This window comes from Schistocerca cancellata, chromosome 9 (assembly GCF_023864275.1).
Source record: "Schistocerca cancellata isolate TAMUIC-IGC-003103 chromosome 9, iqSchCanc2.1, whole genome shotgun sequence".
Lineage (NCBI taxonomy): Eukaryota > Metazoa > Arthropoda > Insecta > Orthoptera > Acrididae > Schistocerca > Schistocerca cancellata.
In genome coordinates, this window is record NC_064634.1 from 190,994,598 (window position 1) to 191,018,896 (window position 24,299).

Sequence of the window (24,299 nt, forward strand, 5' to 3'; positions counted from 1 at the left end):
GATTTTAGTAGAATGTTAAAAGCTTGTGCTGACTACCTATAGGATGTCTTTGCAAATAATAAATGCCTCTGACCAAATTGTCTGATAGACTTAAATATACTGTTGTAAAAACCCTGTGTAATGTTGCAGATAAGCATATCACTTCTGATTTCATTCATTTTACTTTTTCTGGTCTTTACAAAAGGTTTTGAGAAGTTATTTGCATCCATATATCTTTATTGTGATCTCTTGCTGTGCTGTGGGAGGCATCATCTTTACAATTGCAACACATATTCTTACTTAAAAATATTGCAACATATGTGTGTAAAATTCCTTGGGGTGAACTGAATAACAAGCTACAGTGGAGCTGACATGCAAATAAACTAATCAAAAAGCTCAGTTCAGCATGTTTTAGGAGTACGTTTTGTTCACTAAAGAGTCGAGTGAGTGAGTGTGTGTGTGGGAAGGGGGGGGGGGGGGTAGTGCTTAGCTGAGAAAGATGATTGTTTTGACTAATGTCATTCTCATCATTTTCTTGCAAAGACAAGAATATCTGATTATTTTGCATATTTTCACTCTCTCTCTTCTAATAGAATTTCCCCCTAGGGCAGTGCATAAAAAAATGAAGAAAGTATTTATTCAGAAGAAATGAGCTATAAGAATATTGTGTAAAGTGGGTAACTGTTCACCTTGCAGATGTCTCCTAAGGATCTTGGAGTTCTCACTTGACAGTATAATACTCCGTATTGCTCTTTGTTGTTGGTATTAAAAATCAGTGTCAGTTGAACTGCGATTTGCACTATCATTATAGGAGACAAAAAATAATTTTCATCTCATCATTTTCTTGCAAAGACAAGAATATCTGATTATTTTGCATATTTCCACTCTCTCTCTTCTAATAGAATTTCCTCCTAGGGCAGTGCATAGAAAAGTGCCCAAAGTTCGGAGTGGAGTGATATATATACGTGGTAACAAAGATATGAGGTGTGATACAGAAAGTAATGGGAATTTTTGTTCTTCAAGAATATTTATCATCATCATCATCCACTTTGCCCCCTTCAAATTAATTTCCTCAGGTATAATGCACTAGTACCAGCACTTTTTCCAATCTGGCAAGCATTTCTGTAATTCACTTTTCATAATTGTGTTCAGCTCCATCAGTGATTCTGTTTTTTGTCATCAATGGTGACAAAACATCATCCTTTCATGGTTCTCTTCAGTCTCGGGAATAGAAGCAAGTTCCAGGGAGCCATGTCCAGTGACTATAGTGGCTGAGGCAGTATAATTTTTTTAACACAAAAAATCATGAACAAGTGTTGAGTTGTTAGAAGGAGCATGCAATTTCGACGTATGGTTTTGCTATAATTCTGATGGTTTTCTTCAGATTGCTTCACACAAGCAGCACATAACTTCCAAGTAGTATTCTTTATTGACTGTACAATAATAAAACAGGAACTCACGATATACTGTTCCATTGTAATCACAGAATACAATGAGAAAAACCTTCCCATGTTATTGAACTTGTAGGTGTTTTTTTTTTTTTTTTTTTTTGGGTCATGGGACGATTGAGCCTTGATTCTGATGTTATACCAATGTTTCATCACTTGTTATAACCTCCTTTATAAGTTCTGGATCGTTGTTGACTTCTTTGAGCAATCCCTGAGCAACATCTTTGCGACATCATTTTTGGTCAGTACCAACAATTTTGGAACAACCTTAGCTGGTACACATTTCATGCCCAAAGGGTCCAAAAAAATTGCTTGGCATTAGTCAGATGATATGGCGACGTCATCAGATACCTCTCTGATGGTGCTTCGGCAGTTTGCCAGAACTATTTTCTTTAATGCTTCCACATTGCCAGCATTAATTGATGTGCTATGACATCCAGGGCAGTCTCCGTCTTCAGCATCTTCTCGATCATTTTTGTAATACTTATGCCGCTCGTTAACTCTTGTCTTAGTCATAGTAGATTCACCAAAACACACAATCAACATTTTGAAAGTAGTGCTGCATTTTTCAAGAAAAAATTAATACAAATTCTTTCAATGAAAATGTTTTTTGAAAGTAAAAATTCAACAAACACTCAAAAACACACACAACCTTTTCAACTGTCAGGTATAAATTAAATACATCAGGAACTTGTGTACCAGCAAGAGATATATATAAAAAAACTTGAAAATGGGATGTATAAAGTCCACAAAATTAAAAATTCCTGTTACCTTTTGATCACATGTCATATTCACCAAGCTCATATCCAACATAAAGTAAGAAATCGGAAATAATGGCCAGTTGAAAAGAAAATTGAAAAATTTATATATACTTCATGTGCCACTTTTAGAAACCGCATAAGTAGTACCACAGTGTATTACAGGCATTTAGATATGTAGATGTCTATTTGCAATGGAAATACCTATGTTGTGTCTATACATATAAATATCAAACTATTGGTAGCAGCTATTTTATGTAATTGAGGGTGCACCAATGTCTTTCAAAGTAAAGGCTCCCTTTCTAATTTACTAGGTTACAATTAGCTGGTGTAGTCACAGATAGTTTTAAACAGTCAGATGTTGGTTTATTATTGATGAAATGTAAAGATGTAGTTATCTTGACTTGCTTGTCTTGACACATTCCACATCTTGAAGGTTTTCCTTCACGATGGAATCTATGCAAGATGGATGGATGGATGAATGAATGAATGATTGAATGAACAAATTTGATCTTCAGCAATGAAGCAGCAGATGCAATACCCAAACTACTGACTGGTGGAGAACATACTGCAGTGTGACCTGTGCTCTGCCTCAGCTAATTTGTAGTTAGATTAGGAGTTTGAGCTGAAAGATTGCAGGAATCATAATATGATAATCTGTGATCCCTTTTTGCTTGCTGTGCTTATGTACCATGCTGCTTATTCTTGTTGTTGACTTTATGTCCCCTGGCTTACATCTTGAGGCTAAAAATGCAAGCCCAAACTATCTCTCAGCTACACACAACAAGAGAAATTACTACTTCTTGAAACATTGTATATTGACTTAATATTGCAACAGGAAACACTGTTTGTTATGCTTTTTTGTTTTTAAACATTGACATTCAATGCATTAATTGAACAGTCTTTTAGAGACAGAATGAATTTTCAGCTGTCCTCATGATGTCCTCCTTTTATTGTCATGAGCTTCAGCATTCTCTGGAACACAGCGCGTATCCGAGAATGGGAGTACCTCTATGAAGTAACCAATAATGCAGCAAGTGACGAATGGCAGAAACCAGCTGTCAGCACCACCCTTTCTTGTACAAACACAGTCTCCAGCTTCCTACTTTCATGCATGTACAAACAAATAGCTGTATTGTATGCATATTCACATTTTAGCCACAAATTTAGATGTACAAAAATACACAGCATTCACCAGTAACAGATAACAGTAGGTAGCTTACCACTTTTGTGAAATGATACATTACATTCCAGTCCAGTATTTCTGTGTGACAGCTTCATATCTTCAGTGGTGTTATTGGGGAGTTGGATAGTTTTGGATATGTGGGTGTGAGGAAAGAAATAGATTTCAGGTGATTTGAATCATCCATTTGACTCCGGAATATCACTGGTGAAACTTTGTAATTCTTGATCACCTTAATATAGAACACTGTCTTTTGATCCATGGTATCCAACTGTGACATACAGAGCCTCCAAACCATGACACTTGTAGTGATACTATAAAGGTATACCATATTTTGACATAATGTCATGTGTATGCTGACACGAGAGCATTAAGTGTTTTGGGTGTAGATATGTGCTCTCCCTCATCTGATGAAAATGATAGTGTCAAACACATTTTAAGGTTTTTTGAGACAATGAGACATTTAAAAAGAAATTAATATAGAAGACATAGTGTCTTTCACGTTGTTTTATAAATTCCAATGAATTACATGAATAAGTCAAACAAGTTTGTTGTATATTTTGACTGTGATGCTTCAATCACGTTTTTACTATTTTAATTTGCATTCATTATCTAATAACATTCAGTTTGTTAATAAAGCTTGATTAATAGTTATTGAAAAGACACTAATAGTCATGTTGCCAAGCATCCAGCACCCTACAACAATACATCATCTTCAGTGTAAATCTTTTCTACTAAAAACAATCGTAGTGTTCTAGATATTGAATTTTTACTGTATTTAAAGTTACATAATACGGCATATGTTCTGGAGGTGAAACAGTCCCCCATTCAGATCTCCAGATGGAAACTACTCAAGATGGTGGTGTCATTAGGAGAGGAAAAAAGTGGCATTCTATTGGTTGGAGTGTTGAATGTTAGATACTTTAATTGGGAAAGTAGGTTAGGAAGTTTAAAAGGGAAATGGATAAGTTGAAGTAATGTAATGGGAATTAGTAAAGTGTTGTGGCAGAAGGAACATGACTTCTGATTAGATGAGCACAAGGTTATAAATATAAAATCAAATAGATGCAGTGCAGGAGTAGGTGTGGTAATGAATAAGAAAATAGGAATGCAGGTAAGCTACTATGACCAGCATAGTGAATATGGTACCATAGCCAAGATAGACACAAAGCCAACACCTGCCACAGTACTAAAAATTTATAAGTCAACTAGCACTCCAGATGATGAAAGAGAGTGAAAGAATGTATGAAGAGATAAAAGAAATTATTCAGGTAGTTAAGGACAATGGCATTGTATGAAGTTTTACTTGTGGCTTGAATCCATGTGCTCTGTGCGTGCAAGACAAATTATATGGTGAACTGCTCCAAAGATTAACCAAGAAGAATTTCTCAGCAGGCTTGGATAACTTACCAGCACTGCAACACTTCTGAATACTGTCTTAAATACGGTCACCAGATTCACATTGACCTACGGGGGAGGGGTCAGACTTACCAATTCACCAAAATCCATCATTAATGCCTTGTAACTATCTAAATATAATCAGCAAGACCCCTGGACTGGAAAACATACATCACTAACAAATAATACTCTGTGTCTAGCTGGTTTGTAGTAACTTGTGCTGTTTATCTCCATAAACAAACCAGGATGACAGTAAAAGAAATTTCACGGCTTTAGTTGCCAAGTCCCTGTATACTGCTCTCCTTTGCAGTGTTTCCTAAGACTTGTTACAAGTTACCACTTTGAACTAAGATACAGAAATGCCTCCATCTACTGATGGAGGAATGGGTACTAGTCAAACTGTTTGCATGCAACACTGCTGAGCCTCACTTGCAGATGTCAGAGCTAGGTGGACATGAACTCACAGTAGATCCTATCTAATAACCTGACACTAGTGGCCACTCAAAAGATTTTGGGACAGATGACGTTTCAGAAAGAGATCTGGCAGTGCCCAGGCAGACTACACTGGTCTAAATTGTAAATTTGAACTGAACAGATCAGATTGGAGGAAAATTGAATAAGAAATGAAATGGATCATACCAATCCTCACTTGCTACAAACACACACACACACACACACACACACACACACACACACACACACACACACAGTTAAGAATGAACAATACTGTAAATCATTCTTTACTTCAGTAAAGCAGACACTCATGTTTTCCTTATTCAGAATATTCGTATTACAGTATTAGTGTAATTCACTTTACTTTCTGTATAATATGTTCATGACCATGTAGCAGTATTTTAGTCATACTATGGAATGCTTGCTGTGCTGGTACTACGAACGGCTGAAAGCAAGGGGGAAACTACAGCTGTAATTTTTCTTGAGGGTATGGAGCTTTACTGTATGATTAAATGATGCCGTCCTCTTGGGTAAAATATTCTGGAGGTAAAATAGTCCCCCATTCGGATCTCCGGGCGGGGATTACTCAAGAGGACGTCGTTATCAGGAGAAAGAAAACTGGCGTTCTATGGGTCGTAGCACGGAATGTCAGATCCTTTAATCGGGCAGGTAGGTTAGAAAATTTAAAAAGGGAAATGGATAGGTTAAAGTTAGATATAGTGGGAATTAGTGAAGTTCGGTGGCAGTAGGAACAAGACTTTTGGTCAGGTGAATACAGGGTTATAAATACAAAATCAAATAGGGGTAATGCAGGAGTAGGTTTAATAATAAATGAAAAATAGGAGTGCGGGTAAGTTACTATAAACAGCATAGTGAACACATTATTGTGGCCAAGATAGACATGAAGCCCATGCCTACTACAGTAGTACAAGTTTATATGCCAACTAGCTATGCAGATGATGAAGAAATTGATGAAATGTATGATGAGATAAAAGAAATTATTCAGGTAATGAAGGGAGACGAAAATTTAATAGTCATGGGTGACTGGAATTCGAGAGTAGGAAAAGGAAGAGAAGGAAACGTAGTAGGTGAATATGGGATGGGGCTAAGAAATGCAAAAGGAAGCCGCCTGGTAGAATTTGGCACAGAGCATAACTTAATCATAGCTAACACTTGGTTCAAGAATCATGAAAGAAGGTTGTATACATGGGAGAGCCCTGGAGATATTAGAAGGTTTCAGATAGATTATATAATGGTACGACAGAGATTTAGGAACCAGATTTTAAATTGTAAAGACATTTACATGGGCAGATGTGGACTCTGACCACAATCTGTTGGTTATGAACTGTAGATTAAAACTGAAGAAACTGCAAAAAGGTGAGAATTTAAGGAGATGAGACCTGGATAAACTGAAAGAACCAGAGATTGTACAGAGTTTCAGGGAGAGCATAAGGGAACAATTGACAAGAATGGAGGAAAGAAATACAGTAGAAGAAGAATGGGTAGCTTTGAGGAATGAAATAGTGAAGGCAGCAGAGGATCAAGTAGGTAAAAAGACGAGGGCTAGTAGAAATCCTTGGGTAACAGAAGAGATACTGAATTTAATTGATGAAAGGAGAGAATAAAAAATGCAGTAAGTGAAGCAGGCAAAAAGGAATACAAACGTCTCAAAAACGAGATCGACAGGAGGTGCAAAATGGCTAAGCAGGGATGGCTACAGGACAAATGTAATGATGTAGAGGCTTATCTCACGAGGGGTAAGATAGATACTGCTTGCAGGAAAATTAAAGAGACCTTTGGAGAAAAGACAACCACTTGCATGAATATCAAGAGCTCAGATGGAAACCCAGTTCTAAGCAAAGAAGGGAAAGCAGAAAGGTGGAAGGAGTATATAGAGGGTCTATACAGGGGCGATGTTCTTGAGGACAATATTATGGAAATGGAAGAGGAGGTAGATGAAGATGAAATGGGAGATAGGATACTGGGTGAAGGGTTTGACAGAGCACTGAAAGACCTAAGTCGAAACAAGGCCCCGGGAGTAGACAACATTCCATTGGAATTACTGACAGCCTTGGGAGAGCCAGTCCTGACAAAACCCTACCATCTGGTGAGAAAGATGTATGAGACAGGCGAAATTCCCTCAGACTTCAAGAAGAATATAATAATTCCAATTGCAAAGAAAGCATGTGCTGACAGGTGTGAAACTTACCGAACTATCAGTTTAATTAGTTACAGTTGCAAAATACTAGCATGGACCCTTTACAGAATAATGGAAAAACTGATAGAAGCCAACCCTGTGGAAGATCAATTTGGATTCCAGAGAAATATTGGTACAGGTGTGACGAAACTGACCCTGCGACTTGTCATAGGGGATAGGTTAAGGAAAGGCAAACCTACATTTATAGCATGTGTAGACTTAGAGAAAGCTTTTGACAAAGTTGACTGGAATACTCTCTTTCAAATTCTAAATGTGGCAGGGGTAAAATACAGGGATTGAAAGGCTATTTAAAATTCATACAGAAACCAGATGGCAGTTGTATGAGTTGAGGGTCATGAAAGAGAAGCAGTGGTGGAGAAGGGAGTGAGACAGGGTTGAAGCCTATTCCCGGTGTTATTCAATGTTTATACTGAGCAGGCAGTAAAGGAAACAAAAGAAAAAATTTGAGGAGGAACTAAAGTCCAGGGAGAAGCAATCAAAACTCAGAAGTTTGCTGAGGACATTGTAATTCTGTCATACAGCAAAGGACTTGAAAGAGCAGTTGGCATGGACAATGTCTTGAAAGGAGGATATGAAATGAACATCAATCAAAGCAAAATGAGGATAATGGAATGTAGTCAAATTACAACAGGTGATGCTAGGGAATTACACTTAAAGTAGAAGATGAGTTTTGCTATTTGTGAAGCAAACTAAATGATGGTGGTCGAAGTAGGGAAGATATAAAATGTAGACTGACAATGGCAAGAAAAGCATTTCTGAAGAAGAGAAATTTGTTAACATCGAGTTTAGATTTAAATATCACAGAGGCCTTTCTGAACGTATTTGATACGGAGTGTAACCATGTATGGAAGTGAAACATGGACGATGAACAGTTTAGGCAAGAAGGGAATAGAAGCTTTTGAAATGTGGTGATACAGAAGAATACTGAAGATTAGATGGGTAGATCATGTAGCTAATGATGAGGTACTGAATATAATTGGGGAGAAGAGAAATTTGTTGCACAACCTGACCAGAAGAAGGGAGTGGTTGGTAGGACACATACTGAGGCATCAAGGAATCACCAATTTAGTACTAGAGGAAAGCATGGTGGGTAAAAATTGTAGAGGCAGACCAAGAGATGAATACATTAAGCAGATTCAGAAGGATGTAGTAGTTACTCAGAGGTGAAGGGGCTTGGGCAGATTCAGGAAACCAGTCTTTGCACTGAAGACCACAAGAACATCAGTTTCAATAACTGCATTCCAGATGTGTGATGGCAGAATAGCACAATATGTTCTGTCTTTTCAGCTACCAGTACTATTATAGCTAACAATTGTGAGGGTGATGTATATTTCTAGACAACAGTCTTTTATACATAAGTTACTTTTAACTTGTTGATGATTATCTGAAGTAGCATCACAGCAGAATACTGGCACATTGGAATCTGTAGCCTTAATAATAATAATAATAATAATAATAATAATAATAATAATAATACAATAATAAAATACATCCAACTGGCTAAGGAAGTCAAGGACATGTGGCATCAACTACAGAAATCCGTAATTATTGTTACATGTTCAATCACCCAAAAGTTCCTAAATGCAATATAACATATACCGTACAGTTAAAAGGAAGTCACGCTTGATCAAGGTCCGCGTCATTTTTGACCAGATATAACGTCTGAGAAAAGAAAGAAAGAATAATAATAATAATCACTCTCAAAGTCAAAAGATGTTGAACTCCATACATATTTTCTGTTGCCCTAATTCCATGTTTGTATGTAATCTAGGATGTGGCGAGCAGTGCGTGTTGCTCGCACCTACAGTCATCGCCTGTTGCAGTCCTCTGAAGACCTAGGTCCACGATCATTGTGCATCTCACAAGTAGAAGGCCATGAAAAACAAAAGAGAGGTTACAAAGATTTTGGACACCGCCCAACTCCAGAACCCCTGGCCACAAAGATATTTGCTACATTCATTGGAGTCAGTTTCTTTTTGACACTGGTTGACTACAAAAAGTAAGTGCCATATGACTTTTGTAACTTAAAACTTTTCATAAGATACCAGTGCTTAAGTGACTGATCAATTGATTCCTTTGTTAGTGTTTATAGTGATGTTTTACCACACATAATCATCCAAAACCATTAAAAAGAGCGTAGAGAATGGGAAAAAATAAGTCTCACATTTTGAGCCATCAGTGCTTTGATTGTGGAATGGAAATATTGGTGAGAAAGGTTCAGTAGCTTTATTCAGCACTGCCATTTTCTGTTAAAACAACTTGATTTTGTTGGATAAGTTTCACTCTAAAAATCGTTTTTCAAGGCCAGTGCATCAGTGGGAATACAAGTTGACATTCCAGAGGCACTTAAATCTTGCACAAAATACAAAAATAATACACAGAGGTTTTTGTCCCTTTTTCCTGCACTTGACTCATATAGTTCAGAAATATATGTCATCAGAAATGACAACTCCAAATTCTCTACTACCAGAAGAGTATTCCTATAGTGCCAGTTTTTACAATTTATACTGTCAGTTAGTACTACTACAACATAATCTTCTACTACTACTACTACTACTACTACTACTGTTACTACTACTGCAGCCAATGATTACTATTCTTCAGCAGCAGCAGCCTTACTGCCATTGTAATGTTTTCCTACTCCCTCACTTCTGACCACCTCACCTCTTGCAGCCCTTCCCCCACCCTTAGTCCTTCCACCTCTCAATATTCATCCCCTCACTTCTCTTCTCTTTCCATTTCTCCTCTGTCGCCCACTCCCCTCCCCCCTCTGTGTTGTCCCTGTATCCTTTTCCTCACCACATTCTCTTTCCTGTCAGCATTTCCTCACACCTATCTCCCCCCCCCCCCCCCCCTACCCATTTTCACTCATGTAACCTCTTCACTTCCATTTCCCCTCTCCTCTCTGCTTACTCGCCTATTCTCCTTTCCTTTCCCTCTCTCCATATCCCTATCCCCAAGTATTGTCCCACAACCCACACCAACCTTCACCCCACTTCTCTCTCATCTCTCTCTCAATCAACTTCTCAGTGAATCTGCTGACACCATCTCCTGATCTCTATTCCCGTTCCTGTTTGGATCCCTATTTCCACATCCCAGGTCACTGGTACATTAATTACTAATGTAACCACCAGAATGTTGCATGCAAACATGCAAGCATTGCGTTGTGTAGGTCTCAGATGTTAGTTTGTGGGATGGAGTTCCGTGCTTGTTGCAGTTGGTCAGTCAATACAGGGACGGTTAATGCTGTTTATGGATGACGTTGGAGTTGTCGTTCGATGATGTTCTATATGTGCTTAGTTGGAGCCAGATGTGGTAATTGAGCAGACCAAGGCAATGCGTTGACACACTAAACCGTGTTGGGTTACAACAGTGGTGTGTGGGAGAAGCATTATCCTGTTGGAAAACACCCCTGGAATGGTGTTAATGAATGGCAGCATAGCTAGCTGTATCACCAGATTGATCTTATCCAAGACCATAACTACTGGTGTAGGTCAAGTGTGTCCAGCAAGCCCTCAATTGACCAGCTTCTAACCAACATACAGCCATCACTAGCACCAAAGCAGAACCATCTTTCATCAGAAAACACAACACTCCAGTGGGTTCTTGCTTGACACTACTGAAGTCACAAATGGCGGCAGTTTGGGTGGAATGCATGCTACAAGGCATCTGGCTCGGAGCTGTCCTTGAAGTAACCAATTTGTGACAGTTCATTGTTTCACTGTGGTACCAACTGCTGCTCAGATTGCTACTGCAGATCCAGAATGATGCGTGAGAGCCAGAGAGCCATACACCAAACACCATGGTCTTTCCTTTCAGTAGTGCCAGATGACCATCTGGAACCCAGTCTTGTTGCAACCAGAACCCAGTCTTCTTGTGATTGTACATTTTCATTACCATCGCCGCCAGCAATGAAGTACGGTTGTTACATTGCTGTCAAGTCTTTGTGCAGTATCATAGACATAACATGCAGCTTCTCATAGCTCTTATTATATGAGCTTGTTCAACCTCAGTAAGGTTTTGATAATGGTGTCTTGCCTGAAAGACATTGTTGACTAACATCAACTCACCATGTCCAATCTCAAACATAACTCTCATGGCTGTTACAGTGTGTATATAAAGCAAACTTGATTTGCAGCCTCATAGTGACACATCAAGTGCCATTCTTACTCGGCAGGCTTGAAATTTTAATAGACATCATTATTCAGAAGTAGAAATGCCTACCAACTTACATTTATGTTGCACAACTCCTCCTTGGTGTTGCGATCTTTTTCCCATCAGTGAAATGTGTGTGATTACTAGGTAAAGATATTTTTCTCCCAATAAAATAATCAATCAGCTATTGAGATGTTTTTTAAAGAAATTAATTTTGTTACTTTCTAGCTTGTCATTTAGTAATCTGTTGCTGGGTACTATGCGGTGAATGAAAATATCTAATTCTTCATGTAAGTCAGTTTGGTGTCCCTTGTCCATTTTATGTAATGTATAAAAATCATTCACTATATCATGGAATGAGTGGCCAGCATTCTTTATGTGGGTAGCCGTTGCTGATTCAGTATATTTGTATTTGTGGTTGGCATTTTTTTAGCTGCTCCGAGTTTGGGATACGTAGAGGTCTTTGTGTGTACAACATTTCATTTCTCTCAGTGTGTGTTGCAGTTTGTGTGTTGTGAAAGTAATGTTAATGTTTTGCAGTATGAAAATTTTGTAAATTGCTGCTTATTCATATGAGGCCAGGCTGGCAACTAACGAGTGTGGTGTACCTTTTTCTGCCACTACAATGAAGTTTAATATTCACTGAAAGCTTTCCACCAGTTTTGACAAACTTGAGATAATATAGCCAGTTCCTTCATTCCTTTACACTAGCTCCCTCTGTAACTCTTATTCTCCCTAGTTCAGTCCACTGTTTTGTGACTTCCACACAAGCTGAGTTTCATAATGACATCAATTACGTAACGCCTATGAGACAGTGTTTGTGTAATTTGGCTTTTATAAAACAATAGCTAATTCTAGGAAAAAAAACAGCTATTGAGTCGGTCTGAGGTATTTTATTCATAAACCTTAACTATGTCCCTATCTCAGTCCTCATATTTGTCCTATACTTCACTATCTTGATTGTTTATGTTTTGACTTTTTATATTGGACATGATATCAACTTCTTTGATGCAGACCCCTGTATTGGAAGAAATTTTCTGAAATACTGGAAAGAATGATTTTCCATACTTCACATTAATTTTTTAAATTGCTGCTGACCTATTTTCTAAAATTTTTTAGCTGTAGGGTAAAACACATTTCAGATTTAAATTGTGTATGCATGTCATTCATTCAGATATGGCTGCAAAATAATATAAACAATATTTCTGAGTCAAAGTTATTTCAGTAGTTATAACATGCATTTTGATTTGTCAGGGCCACTGAAATTGACTGGCACATTGGAAGAATGGTTTAGAAATATAAATGTATTGAGTTTTTTCCTGAAATGTGTTTTAACTGATTCAGCTCTGTTTCATTGTACTTTACAGACTAAAAAAAATGGTATTTCCTGAAGTTAAAGCAGAATCCATTCTTAGTGAAGACAAAAAGTCCAACAATGCCCTTTCGGAGAAGCAGGATAGTGAAACTGAAGAAAGTGAAGAGGAGGATGATGATGAGGCTAAAAAGAAAAAGAAGAAGGCCAAAGTTGGATTTAGAGATCGCAAGGTAAAAAAGTAATTCATTTTTGTATTCCTCTTGTATGCTAGCAGAACATGAGCACTTATCTTTTTACTGTGCATTTTGACAGAATAGTTAGTTTTTAGAAAAGATGTACATTTTAGATGGCTGCTAACTGATTAATAGTTCACAGATTTTACTACTTTTATGAACAATTACCCTGGGGTCTTTGAATGTTTGCTCTACTTGCCAGCTTGTAAGATGCATTTTTACACACGTCATCATTTTGCTGATGGGAGAGTATGGATAATATTTATGCAGTGTGGGAATGAAGGCTTTCTCAGTGAATTCCATTGAAGAAACATTCTCATCTTACCAGCTGAGTCATGGTATCATGCTGTTGCAATGTTTCAATGAGTTTTTGAATTATCATCTTCAGATAAAATATCAGCTTCATATCAAATTTGTTCAGTTATATCCTCAGGGCAGCAGACTCCTGCTGAAAGTCCATTGTTTGCCCCCCCCCCCCCCCCCTGCCCAGTGGGGTGGAGGAGGGTCTGGGTGTCAAGTGCTTGTTCTGTCTGTCTGTAAGTCCTGCCCACTGCCTCCTCTTTTATGTCAGAGCTTTCCTGGTGTACCGTATTTACTCGAATCTAAGCCGCACTTTTTTTCCGGTTTTTGTAATCCAAAAAGCCGCCTGCGGCTTAGAATCGAGTGCAAAGCAAGTGGAAGTTCTGAAAAATGTTGGTAGGTGCCGCCACAACTAACTTCTGCCGTTGAATGTATGTAGCGCTACACATGCATGCTTTGTAGGCGCAAAGATAAATACTGGCACCAAAACCTCCGCGTCAGTAAATAAATTAAAAAAAAAAAAAAAAAGGTGGAAGACGAGCTTTTTTTTCTCCGCCCCGAGTTTCGACCACTGCATTTTCATACATTATCCAGCGAAGTAAATACAAATTCAGTATTGTTCATCTTCGAATGTAGCAGAATTTCAATGTACTACGAAAATCCGACATGCAAGACTGTTTGGGATGTTTGTCAATATGGCCAACTCTACTTTCTGAATTTTTTCCTACCTGTGAGAAGAGATGGTTGCTAATAAGAACCCGATGAAATGTGAATCACATGCAGTATTCTCTTCACCATAAGAATAATACGAATATCAACATTTTGTCATGTATTCTTTCGTATTTGCTGCTATCTCATTTAAATCCTGCGTGCCTAATAAACTACGAAACTAGAGTGAGACAACAGCAAACGCGGAAGAATATACGTATCGTGTCATGTTTATATTCGTATTATTCTTATGCCTAATAGTGATACAGTCAGAAATGAAGCACGGCAACTGACCAGATTTTGAATTCTAAGATGACTCTAATTTCTGTGCAGAATTTGATGTACTAAAGAAGCGGCCGCAAAGATTTTCAAACGGAGAAACATTTTCGCCTAACTCTCGTTCAGAACATGTTCTATATACGCAGTCTATTATTTGGTTCTTGTTGATCATTATCAAAGAAAGCAGCAGTGTAACAACAAATAGCAGTCTCTTGCCATTGTTTCGCTAATGAGACGATTATTCTCTCTTTTTTTTTTTTTTTTTTAATTGTAAGCGGCAGTAGCGCGCACGAAAGCAAGCCATGCCGCGAGCGGCGACAGTCCGTAAACACGCACTATCAGAATGCGACAAACAATGCGTGACACAGTACAGTAATGCATTTTCAGCTTAGAGTGACGCAAACACCTATAACAAAGAAAACAGCACTTATCAGATCAAAGCAAAATAAGCAATCGATTCAAACCAGACGAAGCACGTGAAAAAGGAAGGGTACCCGTATAAATACGGACGGAGCGCCTGACGCATAGCAATGGCTACCTGGTAAAGCTTAACTGCTAAGCTTACGACTCGAACCAAACTACTGTATCTGTATCGTCATTCATTCGACCTAAATTGTGTCTCATATTACAATGGGCCAACTTTGTTTCGATTTGGAGGTGCGGCCTAAAACTTTACTCCCCCCTTGAACTTCGAGTCTCAAATTTCCGGTGCGGCTTAGATTCGGGACTCTTTTTTTTTTTTTTTTTCGAGTCTCATTTTTCAGGTGCAGCTTAGATTCGAGTAAATACGGTATTTTTGTGTATTTCACGTCCCCTTGGCGCCATCCGTTACAGATTGTCGGTAACTCTTATGGATTTATCACTTTAATTATGGATCCACAGAAAGCTAATAAAATTACAGATATAGGTGTTTTACAATTGAAGTTAAAAAAATTGAAAAAGGCACTGTTTACATTTTGCTGATGGTATGGTACTAAAATGTTTTACAGATTTGTAATGATTCCCTTCTTGAATATGCAGTATACCTGTCTATGGGTGATTTCATCACCATGGCTTTCAATACATGTTTATAATGAGTGTAAAACATGTTCTGCAACATTGTTTGCAGCTAGTACTGGACTACCAATGTTTGCAGCGTGTTGTCAAAATCTTGACAATGCAAAACCAGTGTTCCATGACTGTGATTATACAGATCAAAGGAACATTGTTCCTGATCTGCTACTACTAAATGCCAGCACTAGTGTTTGTTTTTGCATATTATGAATGTTGTCTTTATGCATGTCTCTTTGCGAAATGTGAGCGGACAAGAAGCAAAATTTATGAATTTATCACTCTGAGGCATGAGAGTGCCTCTGGAATGTTCGGAGTCATAGTTACCAAAATACTAAACAGAAGCATGAATCCCTACAAGAAATTGCTGCATTAGTTTGCACCAGTGACAGTGACATAGATAAAAAAAACTAAGTCTCCCATTTTTCGTAGCGGCAACAATAATGAGTACAGGATGTGATATCTGACTTTGTAAAAATTTGTAGTCATCAAATTACCTGAGCTGCCACCATACAGAAGGGAATTGACAACAGAAAATAGAATTACGACATTTTCTATGAGGCAGAAATGAATGTATGTAGGAGGCAGCAGTCAGTGGTAAATGTGTGTGAGTGACATTGAGCATGAAGTAGTTTTAGTTATTGAAAATGATAATTTGGATTAGTTTTAATATGAAAATAAAAATGAATATATGTTCAATTAAATATATTCTCTTTATTTAGGGTCAGAAAATGTTTGAAGTCTAACATTTAGGGCCTAAGTCAAGCTTCTACTTTTAAAAATTTTCTGGCAGGGAGGGAAGGGGTGCTGAACATCCCCTCCACCAATTATTTGCTACGTGTTTATTGACGCCTCCTTCTCAAGATTGGCAGCTACGCGTCCCATGTGGAGTGTGGAGCTCACTTGGAAATGGCTATCCCGATTGATAAGATCATCATGTACTCTTATTTCCACTGCCTCTTTGGTGACCAAGTATCTGAACCTCTGGCGAACAACAGCATCTTTTTCTGTTCAAAAACAAATGTCCCTGTCTTTACAGATTGTCTGTTTGGCCAAGGCGAACATTCCTCATGTGTTCAGAACACTACTGCGAGATGGATCACTGCATCTGGGTGAAGTATTGCATGACACACTCACAACTGATGCTGTAGAAACCAGATGCCCATAGCACTGGTTGGTCCATGACTGACCCAGGCGTATTCTTGGTTTTAGCCATTGAGGGTAAATGGTTTTTGTGTCGTGCTTCCCCATTCCCATGACAGCCTTGGCTGTAGCTGGCCCTTCATATAGACAGAGTGGCTGGCACTTGGTTGCTTCTTCTGGATTGTTTTTTTTTTCTTGGTTGGCTGGAGTGCTTGTCTTATTTCTGCCTCTGAGTAGCAGTTGTTGTGGAAGGTTTCACACAGATGCTGTAAATCAGTAGGCAGCCTTTCCTTGTCGCATATGGCTTGTGATCTGTGTAACGGTGGTGAGCACAAATTTGCATTGTGCTGGGTGGTGGCAGCTATTGGCATTTAGGGGTATTTGTGTGTGTGTGTTTTCTTACTGTCGACATAATATTGCAGGGCATCATCTGTGTTCTTTTTTTATCAAAAAGTACAGGAACAGTACGCATCCTTTTTCTTCCACTTCCATGGTGAACCTGACGTTATTGTGTATGCTATTTATGTGCACAGGATTTCCTGTAGGTTTTCTTCACCATGGAGGTAAACCATGAATGTGGTGTTCAGATATGCGTAGAACGCCTTTGGTTTCAGGTGCACAGTTCCTAGAACGGTTCGCTCAGTGTGTGCCATATATGGGGTGCACATAAAGTTTGGGAACACTTTCAATTATTTATTGCACAGAAACTAAACATTGTACAGATGTCATACATATTACATTTTGAAGAGAAACTCTTAAGTTTTTTTTTTTTTTTTTACAAACATTCGATATGCGAACCATGAGTGACTCAGCAGACATCAATACGGTAATCAAATTCTTGCCATACCCCTCCCAGCACGACATCGTCAATTGTAGCAGTCACTTCCCGTGTTCTCTCCTGCAGCTCTGCTACATCATGTGGTAGAGGCGGTACATACACCAGACCTTTAATGTGTCCCCAGAGAAAAAAATTCACATGGAGTGAGATCTGATGATCGGGGAGCCCATTTTATAAAACAGCTGTCCACTTCTGTAGCACGGCTGAGCCATGGAGGCAGCAGCTCTGTGTTCAGGTACCCACGAACTTCACGATGAAAATGGGGTGGAGACCCATCCTGCTGAAAGATGAACGGAGAGTCAGATTGCATTTGAGGCATCAGCCATTGCTGCAACATTTCCAAATAGAAATATCCAGTGACAGTGCTCTCGGTGAAGAAGAATAACCTGTACGGTTTTTGATGTGACAAGGCACAAAAAACATTTACCTTGGAGGATTCACACTCAAATTCAGTGCATTTGTGTGGATGCTTTGCACCCAAGATTCAACAATTACACCTGTTCACTTTCCCATTAGTGTGAAAAGTGGCTTCGACCCTAAAAATTTAGCGATCAACAAAGCCATCCACATTCTCATTCAATTGTTGCAACTGCGAACAAAACTCAAAACTCTTGTCTTTGTCGTTGTCATTGCACTTCTGCACTAGCTCCAATTTGAATCATTTAATAGACAGCTTCTGTTGCAGGATTTTCTACACTGCCATTTTTAGTTAACGGGATGCACGACGCACCAGTTTCTTTGGACTCCTTATGAATGTTTCTCGTATGCGCTCCACATTTACTTCACTGATACTGGGACGTCCGCTTATCTTTGCCGGGCACAAGTAACTCGTCGTATCAAATTTGTTGTGCCAGTAGTAAATGACTTCTTACTGTAAATGGCTTCTTACTGTACTTGGTTCTAAACATCCATTGAAGAGATGTAGCACACTTGTTTTTTGTCGAACTCCAACACACAGAAATCTCACTCTGCATCTGAACTTGTCGTCTTTGCAACTAGTGCTGACTATCAGCAAATTATAAACTATGCTGTGGAGGTACTCATTAAAAAAAACTTTCAGGGTTTCTCTTTGGTTCTGTTTGGTTCTTGTGCAATAAGTAATTGAAAGTGTTCCCGGACTTTATGTACACCCTGTATAGGTTATCAATGCCTGGTGCCAAAGGGGATTCCATGGAGACTATGTCTGTACATAGATCTTTCTACCACTTTGGAAGTAGTTGGTGGTGAGCATGTGTCGAAAGACCTTCACTGTGTCATCATCAAAGGATTCTCTGGTAATACCGTGTTATCTTCTAGTGGTACCCCTGTGAAAAGAGATGTGATGCCAAAACGGCAGAGCTCGGCATCAGCGAAGGGCAAACTCGTTATTACGCAGACAATCCCATAGGGAATAACATGGAACCCATGCCCCGGCTTATGGGTGAAGAAGTTAATGGCAGCAGCAGCGGAGGAGAAAGACTTCAGAACGGTGAAGCTGGTAGATGAGGCAACCCTCCTTTCTGGGGATTAAATGAGATGGGAACCACTGCGTTGTGGTGGAGGAGAAACTCCAAAGGCTAAGGGAGACAACACTAACAGAAAATCTTTTCTTGCATTAGGCCTAGCAAGCCAGTAGGAAAGTCTTCATATATTGCTTTCAAAACACGGACGAGCCTCGGAATGAACCACTCAGGATTTGACCCCACTGCTGCTTCAAGTACTGGTGCGAATGATGGGAGACATGATGATATTCATAAGTACAAGAAGATGAAACCAAATGGACTAAAAATAATCTAAATATTGGCACTCTTAATATATTAACCCTCAATGGAAAAATGGAAAAAATTGCAGATGTACTAAAAAAGAGAAAGTTAGATATTTTGGGATTAAGTGAAACGAAGTGGAAGGGAAAATATATATACACACACATGATCATAATGTGAAATCTGAGATTCCAAAAAGAAACACTAAAAGTTATCCAGATTTATGCACCTCAAGGGGGATGTAGCGAAAAAGAGAAGATGGATTTTGAAAATGAGTTAGAGAACCATGTATAGAGTGCTAATATAGTGGTGGGAGATTTTAATGCAAAGATGAAAAGGGATTTGAGCAAGTATTGAGATGTTTCGGATATGGAGGCAGAAATGAAGAAGGGGAAAGACAGCTGAATTTGTGCCAGAGGAACGGAATGAAAATAGCAAACAGCTGGTTTATAAGAGGGGAAGTCATGTTATCACCAGATACAGTTGGGATGGGAGAACCAAGTGTGTAATTGATTATATTCTAGTAGATATGTAATGGGGAGAGAAAGTAACAAACGTGAAGGTAATTCCAAGTGTAAGTGCAAATGGAGACCACAGGTTACTGGTGGGAAAATGGAAAATGAATCAGTATGTGAAAAATAGAAAATAGAAGAAAGTGAAGGGGACACAGGATTGGAAACTGAAGGAGAGTGAAAGTGCTAAGAATTATAGAGAATTAATCACACAAAAATTTCCAAAAGAAGTTTTCTGCGATGTAGAAAAAGAATGGAGTTTATTCAGAGACACTTTAGTCGAAGCAGCACAAAAAGTATGTGATAGAACATCTGGAAAGGAAAAAGTAAGGCAGACAAGTAGGTGGGATGATACCACAATCCAAACAGTTACAAGAAAAAATGGAACATGGAGAAAGTGGTGGAAAACTAAAAATGACGAAGACCATAAAAAATATATAGAGGAAAAGAAGTAGTGCAAGGAAATATTGTAAACAGCAAAGAAAAAGGCATTGGAACAGTTTACATAAAAAAAAAAACTTGAAGATGTGAAGAACAATAAGAAAATGTTCTATAAAATCATGAAAAATAAAAGGAAGGCTTCTGAAGTACCAGCAAAGATGGAAACAGAGGATAGTACTGTGATTGAAGCTCCAGGGAATATAAAAGATCTCTGGCGAGAACATTTTAAGAAACTGTCAAATGCTGAGGAGCAGGTACACGAGGAAACAACAAATAATGGAGAAACTGAGAGAAGTTGGGAAGCAGAATTAGGACAAATTACACGGGAAGAAATGGAAATAGCTGTTAAGTTGATGAATGCGGGGAACGCCCCAGGACCTGATGAAGTATCAGTGGACATGATAAGAGCAGCAGGTCCTGTGGGAATGCAGTGGCTTTATAGAGTACTGTCAAGTGTATGGAGAAATAGTACAATACCTGATGATTGGAGAAGAGGAGATATTGTTCCCATCTTCAAAAAAGACAATAAAATACTTTGTAAAATCTACAGAGGAATAACCCTGATGAGTCATACAGCCAAGATTTTTGAAATAATTTTTCTAAATCAAATAAGTGAAAAGATAGAAAAGGAGCTATGTAAGAACAGCGTGGGTTTAAGAAAGGAAGAAGCATAATCAACCTGATATTTTCTATCCGTCAACAGATGGAAAAAGTTGGGAGTACAACAAAAGGGTGATAATGGTTTTTATAGACATAGAAAAGGCATATGATTCAGTTAACAGAGAAAGACTCTGTGAAGAAATGAGGATGATAGGTATAGAAGATGGATACATTAATGTAATAAAGACAATTTACAGAGGACACAATTGTAGAAGGTGGAGGGAATGAATCGGGCAGTTAAAGATATAGTAAAAGAAAAAGACAAAATTATGATTTTTGCAGATGATATGGTACTGTGGGGCAATAAAGAGGTGGATGTACAATTACAATTTGATGTGTGGAAGGAAATAATGAAAAGGTATGGATTAAAAGTAAATAAAGATAAGAGTGAAGTAATGGTATTTGGAAAGAGGCAAAGGGATCAATGGGAATATTATGTTGAATGGAGAACCTCTCAAAGTGGTAGGAAGTTTCATCTATTTAGGGAGAATAACCAAGGAAGGTATGTATAAGAGTTATTACTTCCCTATTGTCACCTATGGAGGAGAAACATGGACAGCGACAGAAAGGGACTGGAGCAGACTGCAAGTAGAGGGAAATGGAATTTCTCAGAGCAGTTAAAGGAAAAACAAGAATGGACAGAGTAAGGAAAGTAGATATTAGAAAGGACCTTAAACAATAAAGTATGAGAGAAAAAAAGAGATTAAGATGGTACGGGCCTGTTAAGAGGATGCGTGGGCAGACTTCCCAAAATTATGAAAGAATTAAAGATGGATGGAAAAAGACCTAGACGGTGCCCAAGAACACGGTGGAAAATGGGAGTGAGAATATCTGTGGAAAGGAGATGTGTGACCTGGAAGCAAGTGGTGGAAGAAGAGTGGTGGGAGGAATGAGCCAAATGGAGAGGACTCAGCAAAAAGGCAGTAGAAATAACAGTACATGATGATGTACATGATGATAAACCAGGACAGTGGTTTTCAACTGAGCTTTTGCATGGGATGTGGCGTTAAAAAAATATGTCAGGAACACTCTTGGTGTGAAAGTGATGTAGGCAGTGGGCAGAAAAGACTGGCAGACTGGCAGCACCAGGACTCAATACCTGGACCCTCTGTCCACCTTGCTAGGGACATCCTTACTACCAGCCATGAAAATTCTTCTGGAGGCATGCAACTGATCCACCCATTGCGCCATTGACAGAGCAGTCTGTGGTTGAGCAGCAGCAGGTGGATGTGAACCTGACACTTTGCATGGGGGTGATTTCTAGAAATCACCTCGAAATATTATGACAGCATGATGCCATGACTTGGCTGATAAATAGAGAAGATTTCACCAATATTTCTACACCTCATTCTCTGCTCATTTGGCTGCAATAGAGTGCTTTAGAAGGGACTTCCATTTACAGAATAATGATTCAAGGTAAAAAAGTGTGAAGTTGACTACTCATCATAGAAACATCATGAAATATCACCCCAATCCATACACATTAATGTGTACTGCATTTACCAAAAATCTTTTCTTAGTATTGAGTACTGAAGATGTAAAGTATAAAATCACATGACATTTTGTGCAATTTCAACAGAAAATTATGTTTGGCTAAACTAAATTCTGTGCCAAGTGTAATTGTATTTATTAAGTCAATCAAGCAATCTGAAGTAATTCTGATACAACTTTCAGCCTTAGATTTGAGTCAAAGTAACATCAAAACATGAAGTTTAATTGGTGTATCCATAAGGAACTGAGTAAGATATTTAAAATTCCATCACAAGCAGCCATACTGAGGTGTTACTGGAAATATTGATTATTTATGCTTTGCAGTCTCTATATGTATATTGTTTGTTTCACCAGACAAATTTGAGGACTGTATTGAATGGTCACATAAAATTATACTTCAAGCAACATTTTGTTTTAATGAGAACCAAAATGATATATCCTATTGATGGTGCCCATTACATAAAACACCTTCAGTAGTAGTATTTGTTTAGGCTGATTCCACTTATACGTTTCCAAAAACAAAACTGACATCTTCATAATCTCCAGAGCAAGACTGTTTGGGAAGAATGGTATTGGGAATCCTTTTGTTCCAGCTGTAACGGTATTTATTATGCAAAGATGTAATCTTCTTCCTGAAGACCCCTAGGATTCAATGCAATTTAAACATCTTGCATCCATCTGGTAGTTGGTTTTCCAAATTTTCTTTGCTCAGTTGACGTGCATTCATAGATTGTTTTTGTCCATCAGTTATCATCCATTTGTTGAAGGTAGTGAACTCTCTTGTAATTCCTTACGTCATATCATTTCTGTCATGTTACATTCTAGAGAGATAACAACTTCTTCACCAAAAATCCAGCTAAAGGAACTTCAATTTATTTTTCTCTTTTCTGGTTAGCTCCCATATTTCAGTGTCATATGTAATGATACTATCTATGATTGACTGTACAGTAAGACCTTCATTCTCTTTGTAATTTTGTCACTCCTTAGCAAGGAGTTAAGTTGGCCAATTACTTTTTTTTTTTTCTTGCTCAGTTTCATTTGTGAAGTCTTGTGTGCTTCTTCTATTTATTGTATAAGCTACATGCAGGTATTTAAATGTCCAGAAATTTTTAATTTTGCAGAATGCTTGGTCTTTTTCACCACTACCATCTACTCTGTCTCTTTTGTATTTATTGTTGGATCTCATTGTGAGCATTCTTTGTGCAGATTCCTCAATGTGTAATTGGAATGGTCTTTGTCTTAAGCTGTCAGCACCTGGTCATCAGCGAAGACTAAAGTATACAGTATTTCAGAGGGATCCTCATTTCACAACATTTTCTCTTCCAGTTTTGGAAAACGTTTTTTAAATATTTCAGTTTACAAATAATGATGTATAAAATTTACCCTTTCTCATCTCTAAAGGACAGATCTAGACGGGGGAAAGAAAAATGCATTCATGACCTCGTATCAGCACAAATCAGTAACAGAATAGCACTATTGTCTATTTTGCCACATAGTCATGTCCATTAAGTGCAAGCTCTCTGCTAACAAATAAAGTCACCATTATCAGTTACTCTGATGACCTGAAATCCTGTTGAGCGTACACCTTTCATTGTGATGCCCCCCCCCCCCCCCCCCAACTATTAAGACTGTACATGTAGTGTGCTGCACAAAATTGGTGAAATACCTGGTAAATAGTTAAGTCTGATTGCATCCTTCATGAGAAGTTGAAGCTCACAGGTGCCCCAAATTAAAAATTAGACCACCAGTCAATTTTGTGCAAAGGAGAAAAAATGGATATTACTACAGGTTCTTTCTCTTCGGTGTATGTTGCTGCTTTGGGAATGACATGCTGATATCTGATGTCCATAACTGTCATATTTTTTGCTGTTGTTCCATTGACAGTCATGTGATATGATTATCTGTGAAAGATATCTTGCAACAGTTTCACCAACACACATTCCAGTTAAAAGACTTTTGCTGTTAAACTAGACCTAGAGAGCTACCGTTGCTGTA

General features: G+C 38.3%; 1 protein-coding gene across 6 annotated transcripts in view; it reads left to right on the forward strand.

Moving 5' to 3' along the window:
- The window catches only part of LOC126101159 (calcium uptake protein 1 homolog, mitochondrial), a 207,999-nt gene that overhangs the window by 8,816 nt on the left and 174,884 nt on the right, over positions 1-24,299 (forward strand). For all 6 annotated transcript variants that reach the window (XM_049911852.1, XM_049911854.1, XM_049911851.1 and 3 more), the window contains exons 2-3: positions 9,209-9,436; positions 12,960-13,137. In XM_049911852.1, the coding sequence (XP_049767809.1) occupies positions 9,210-9,436; positions 12,960-13,137 (405 nt within the window). In that variant the 5' untranslated portion in view covers position 9,209. The remainder of the gene's footprint in view (positions 1-9,208; positions 9,437-12,959; positions 13,138-24,299) is intronic.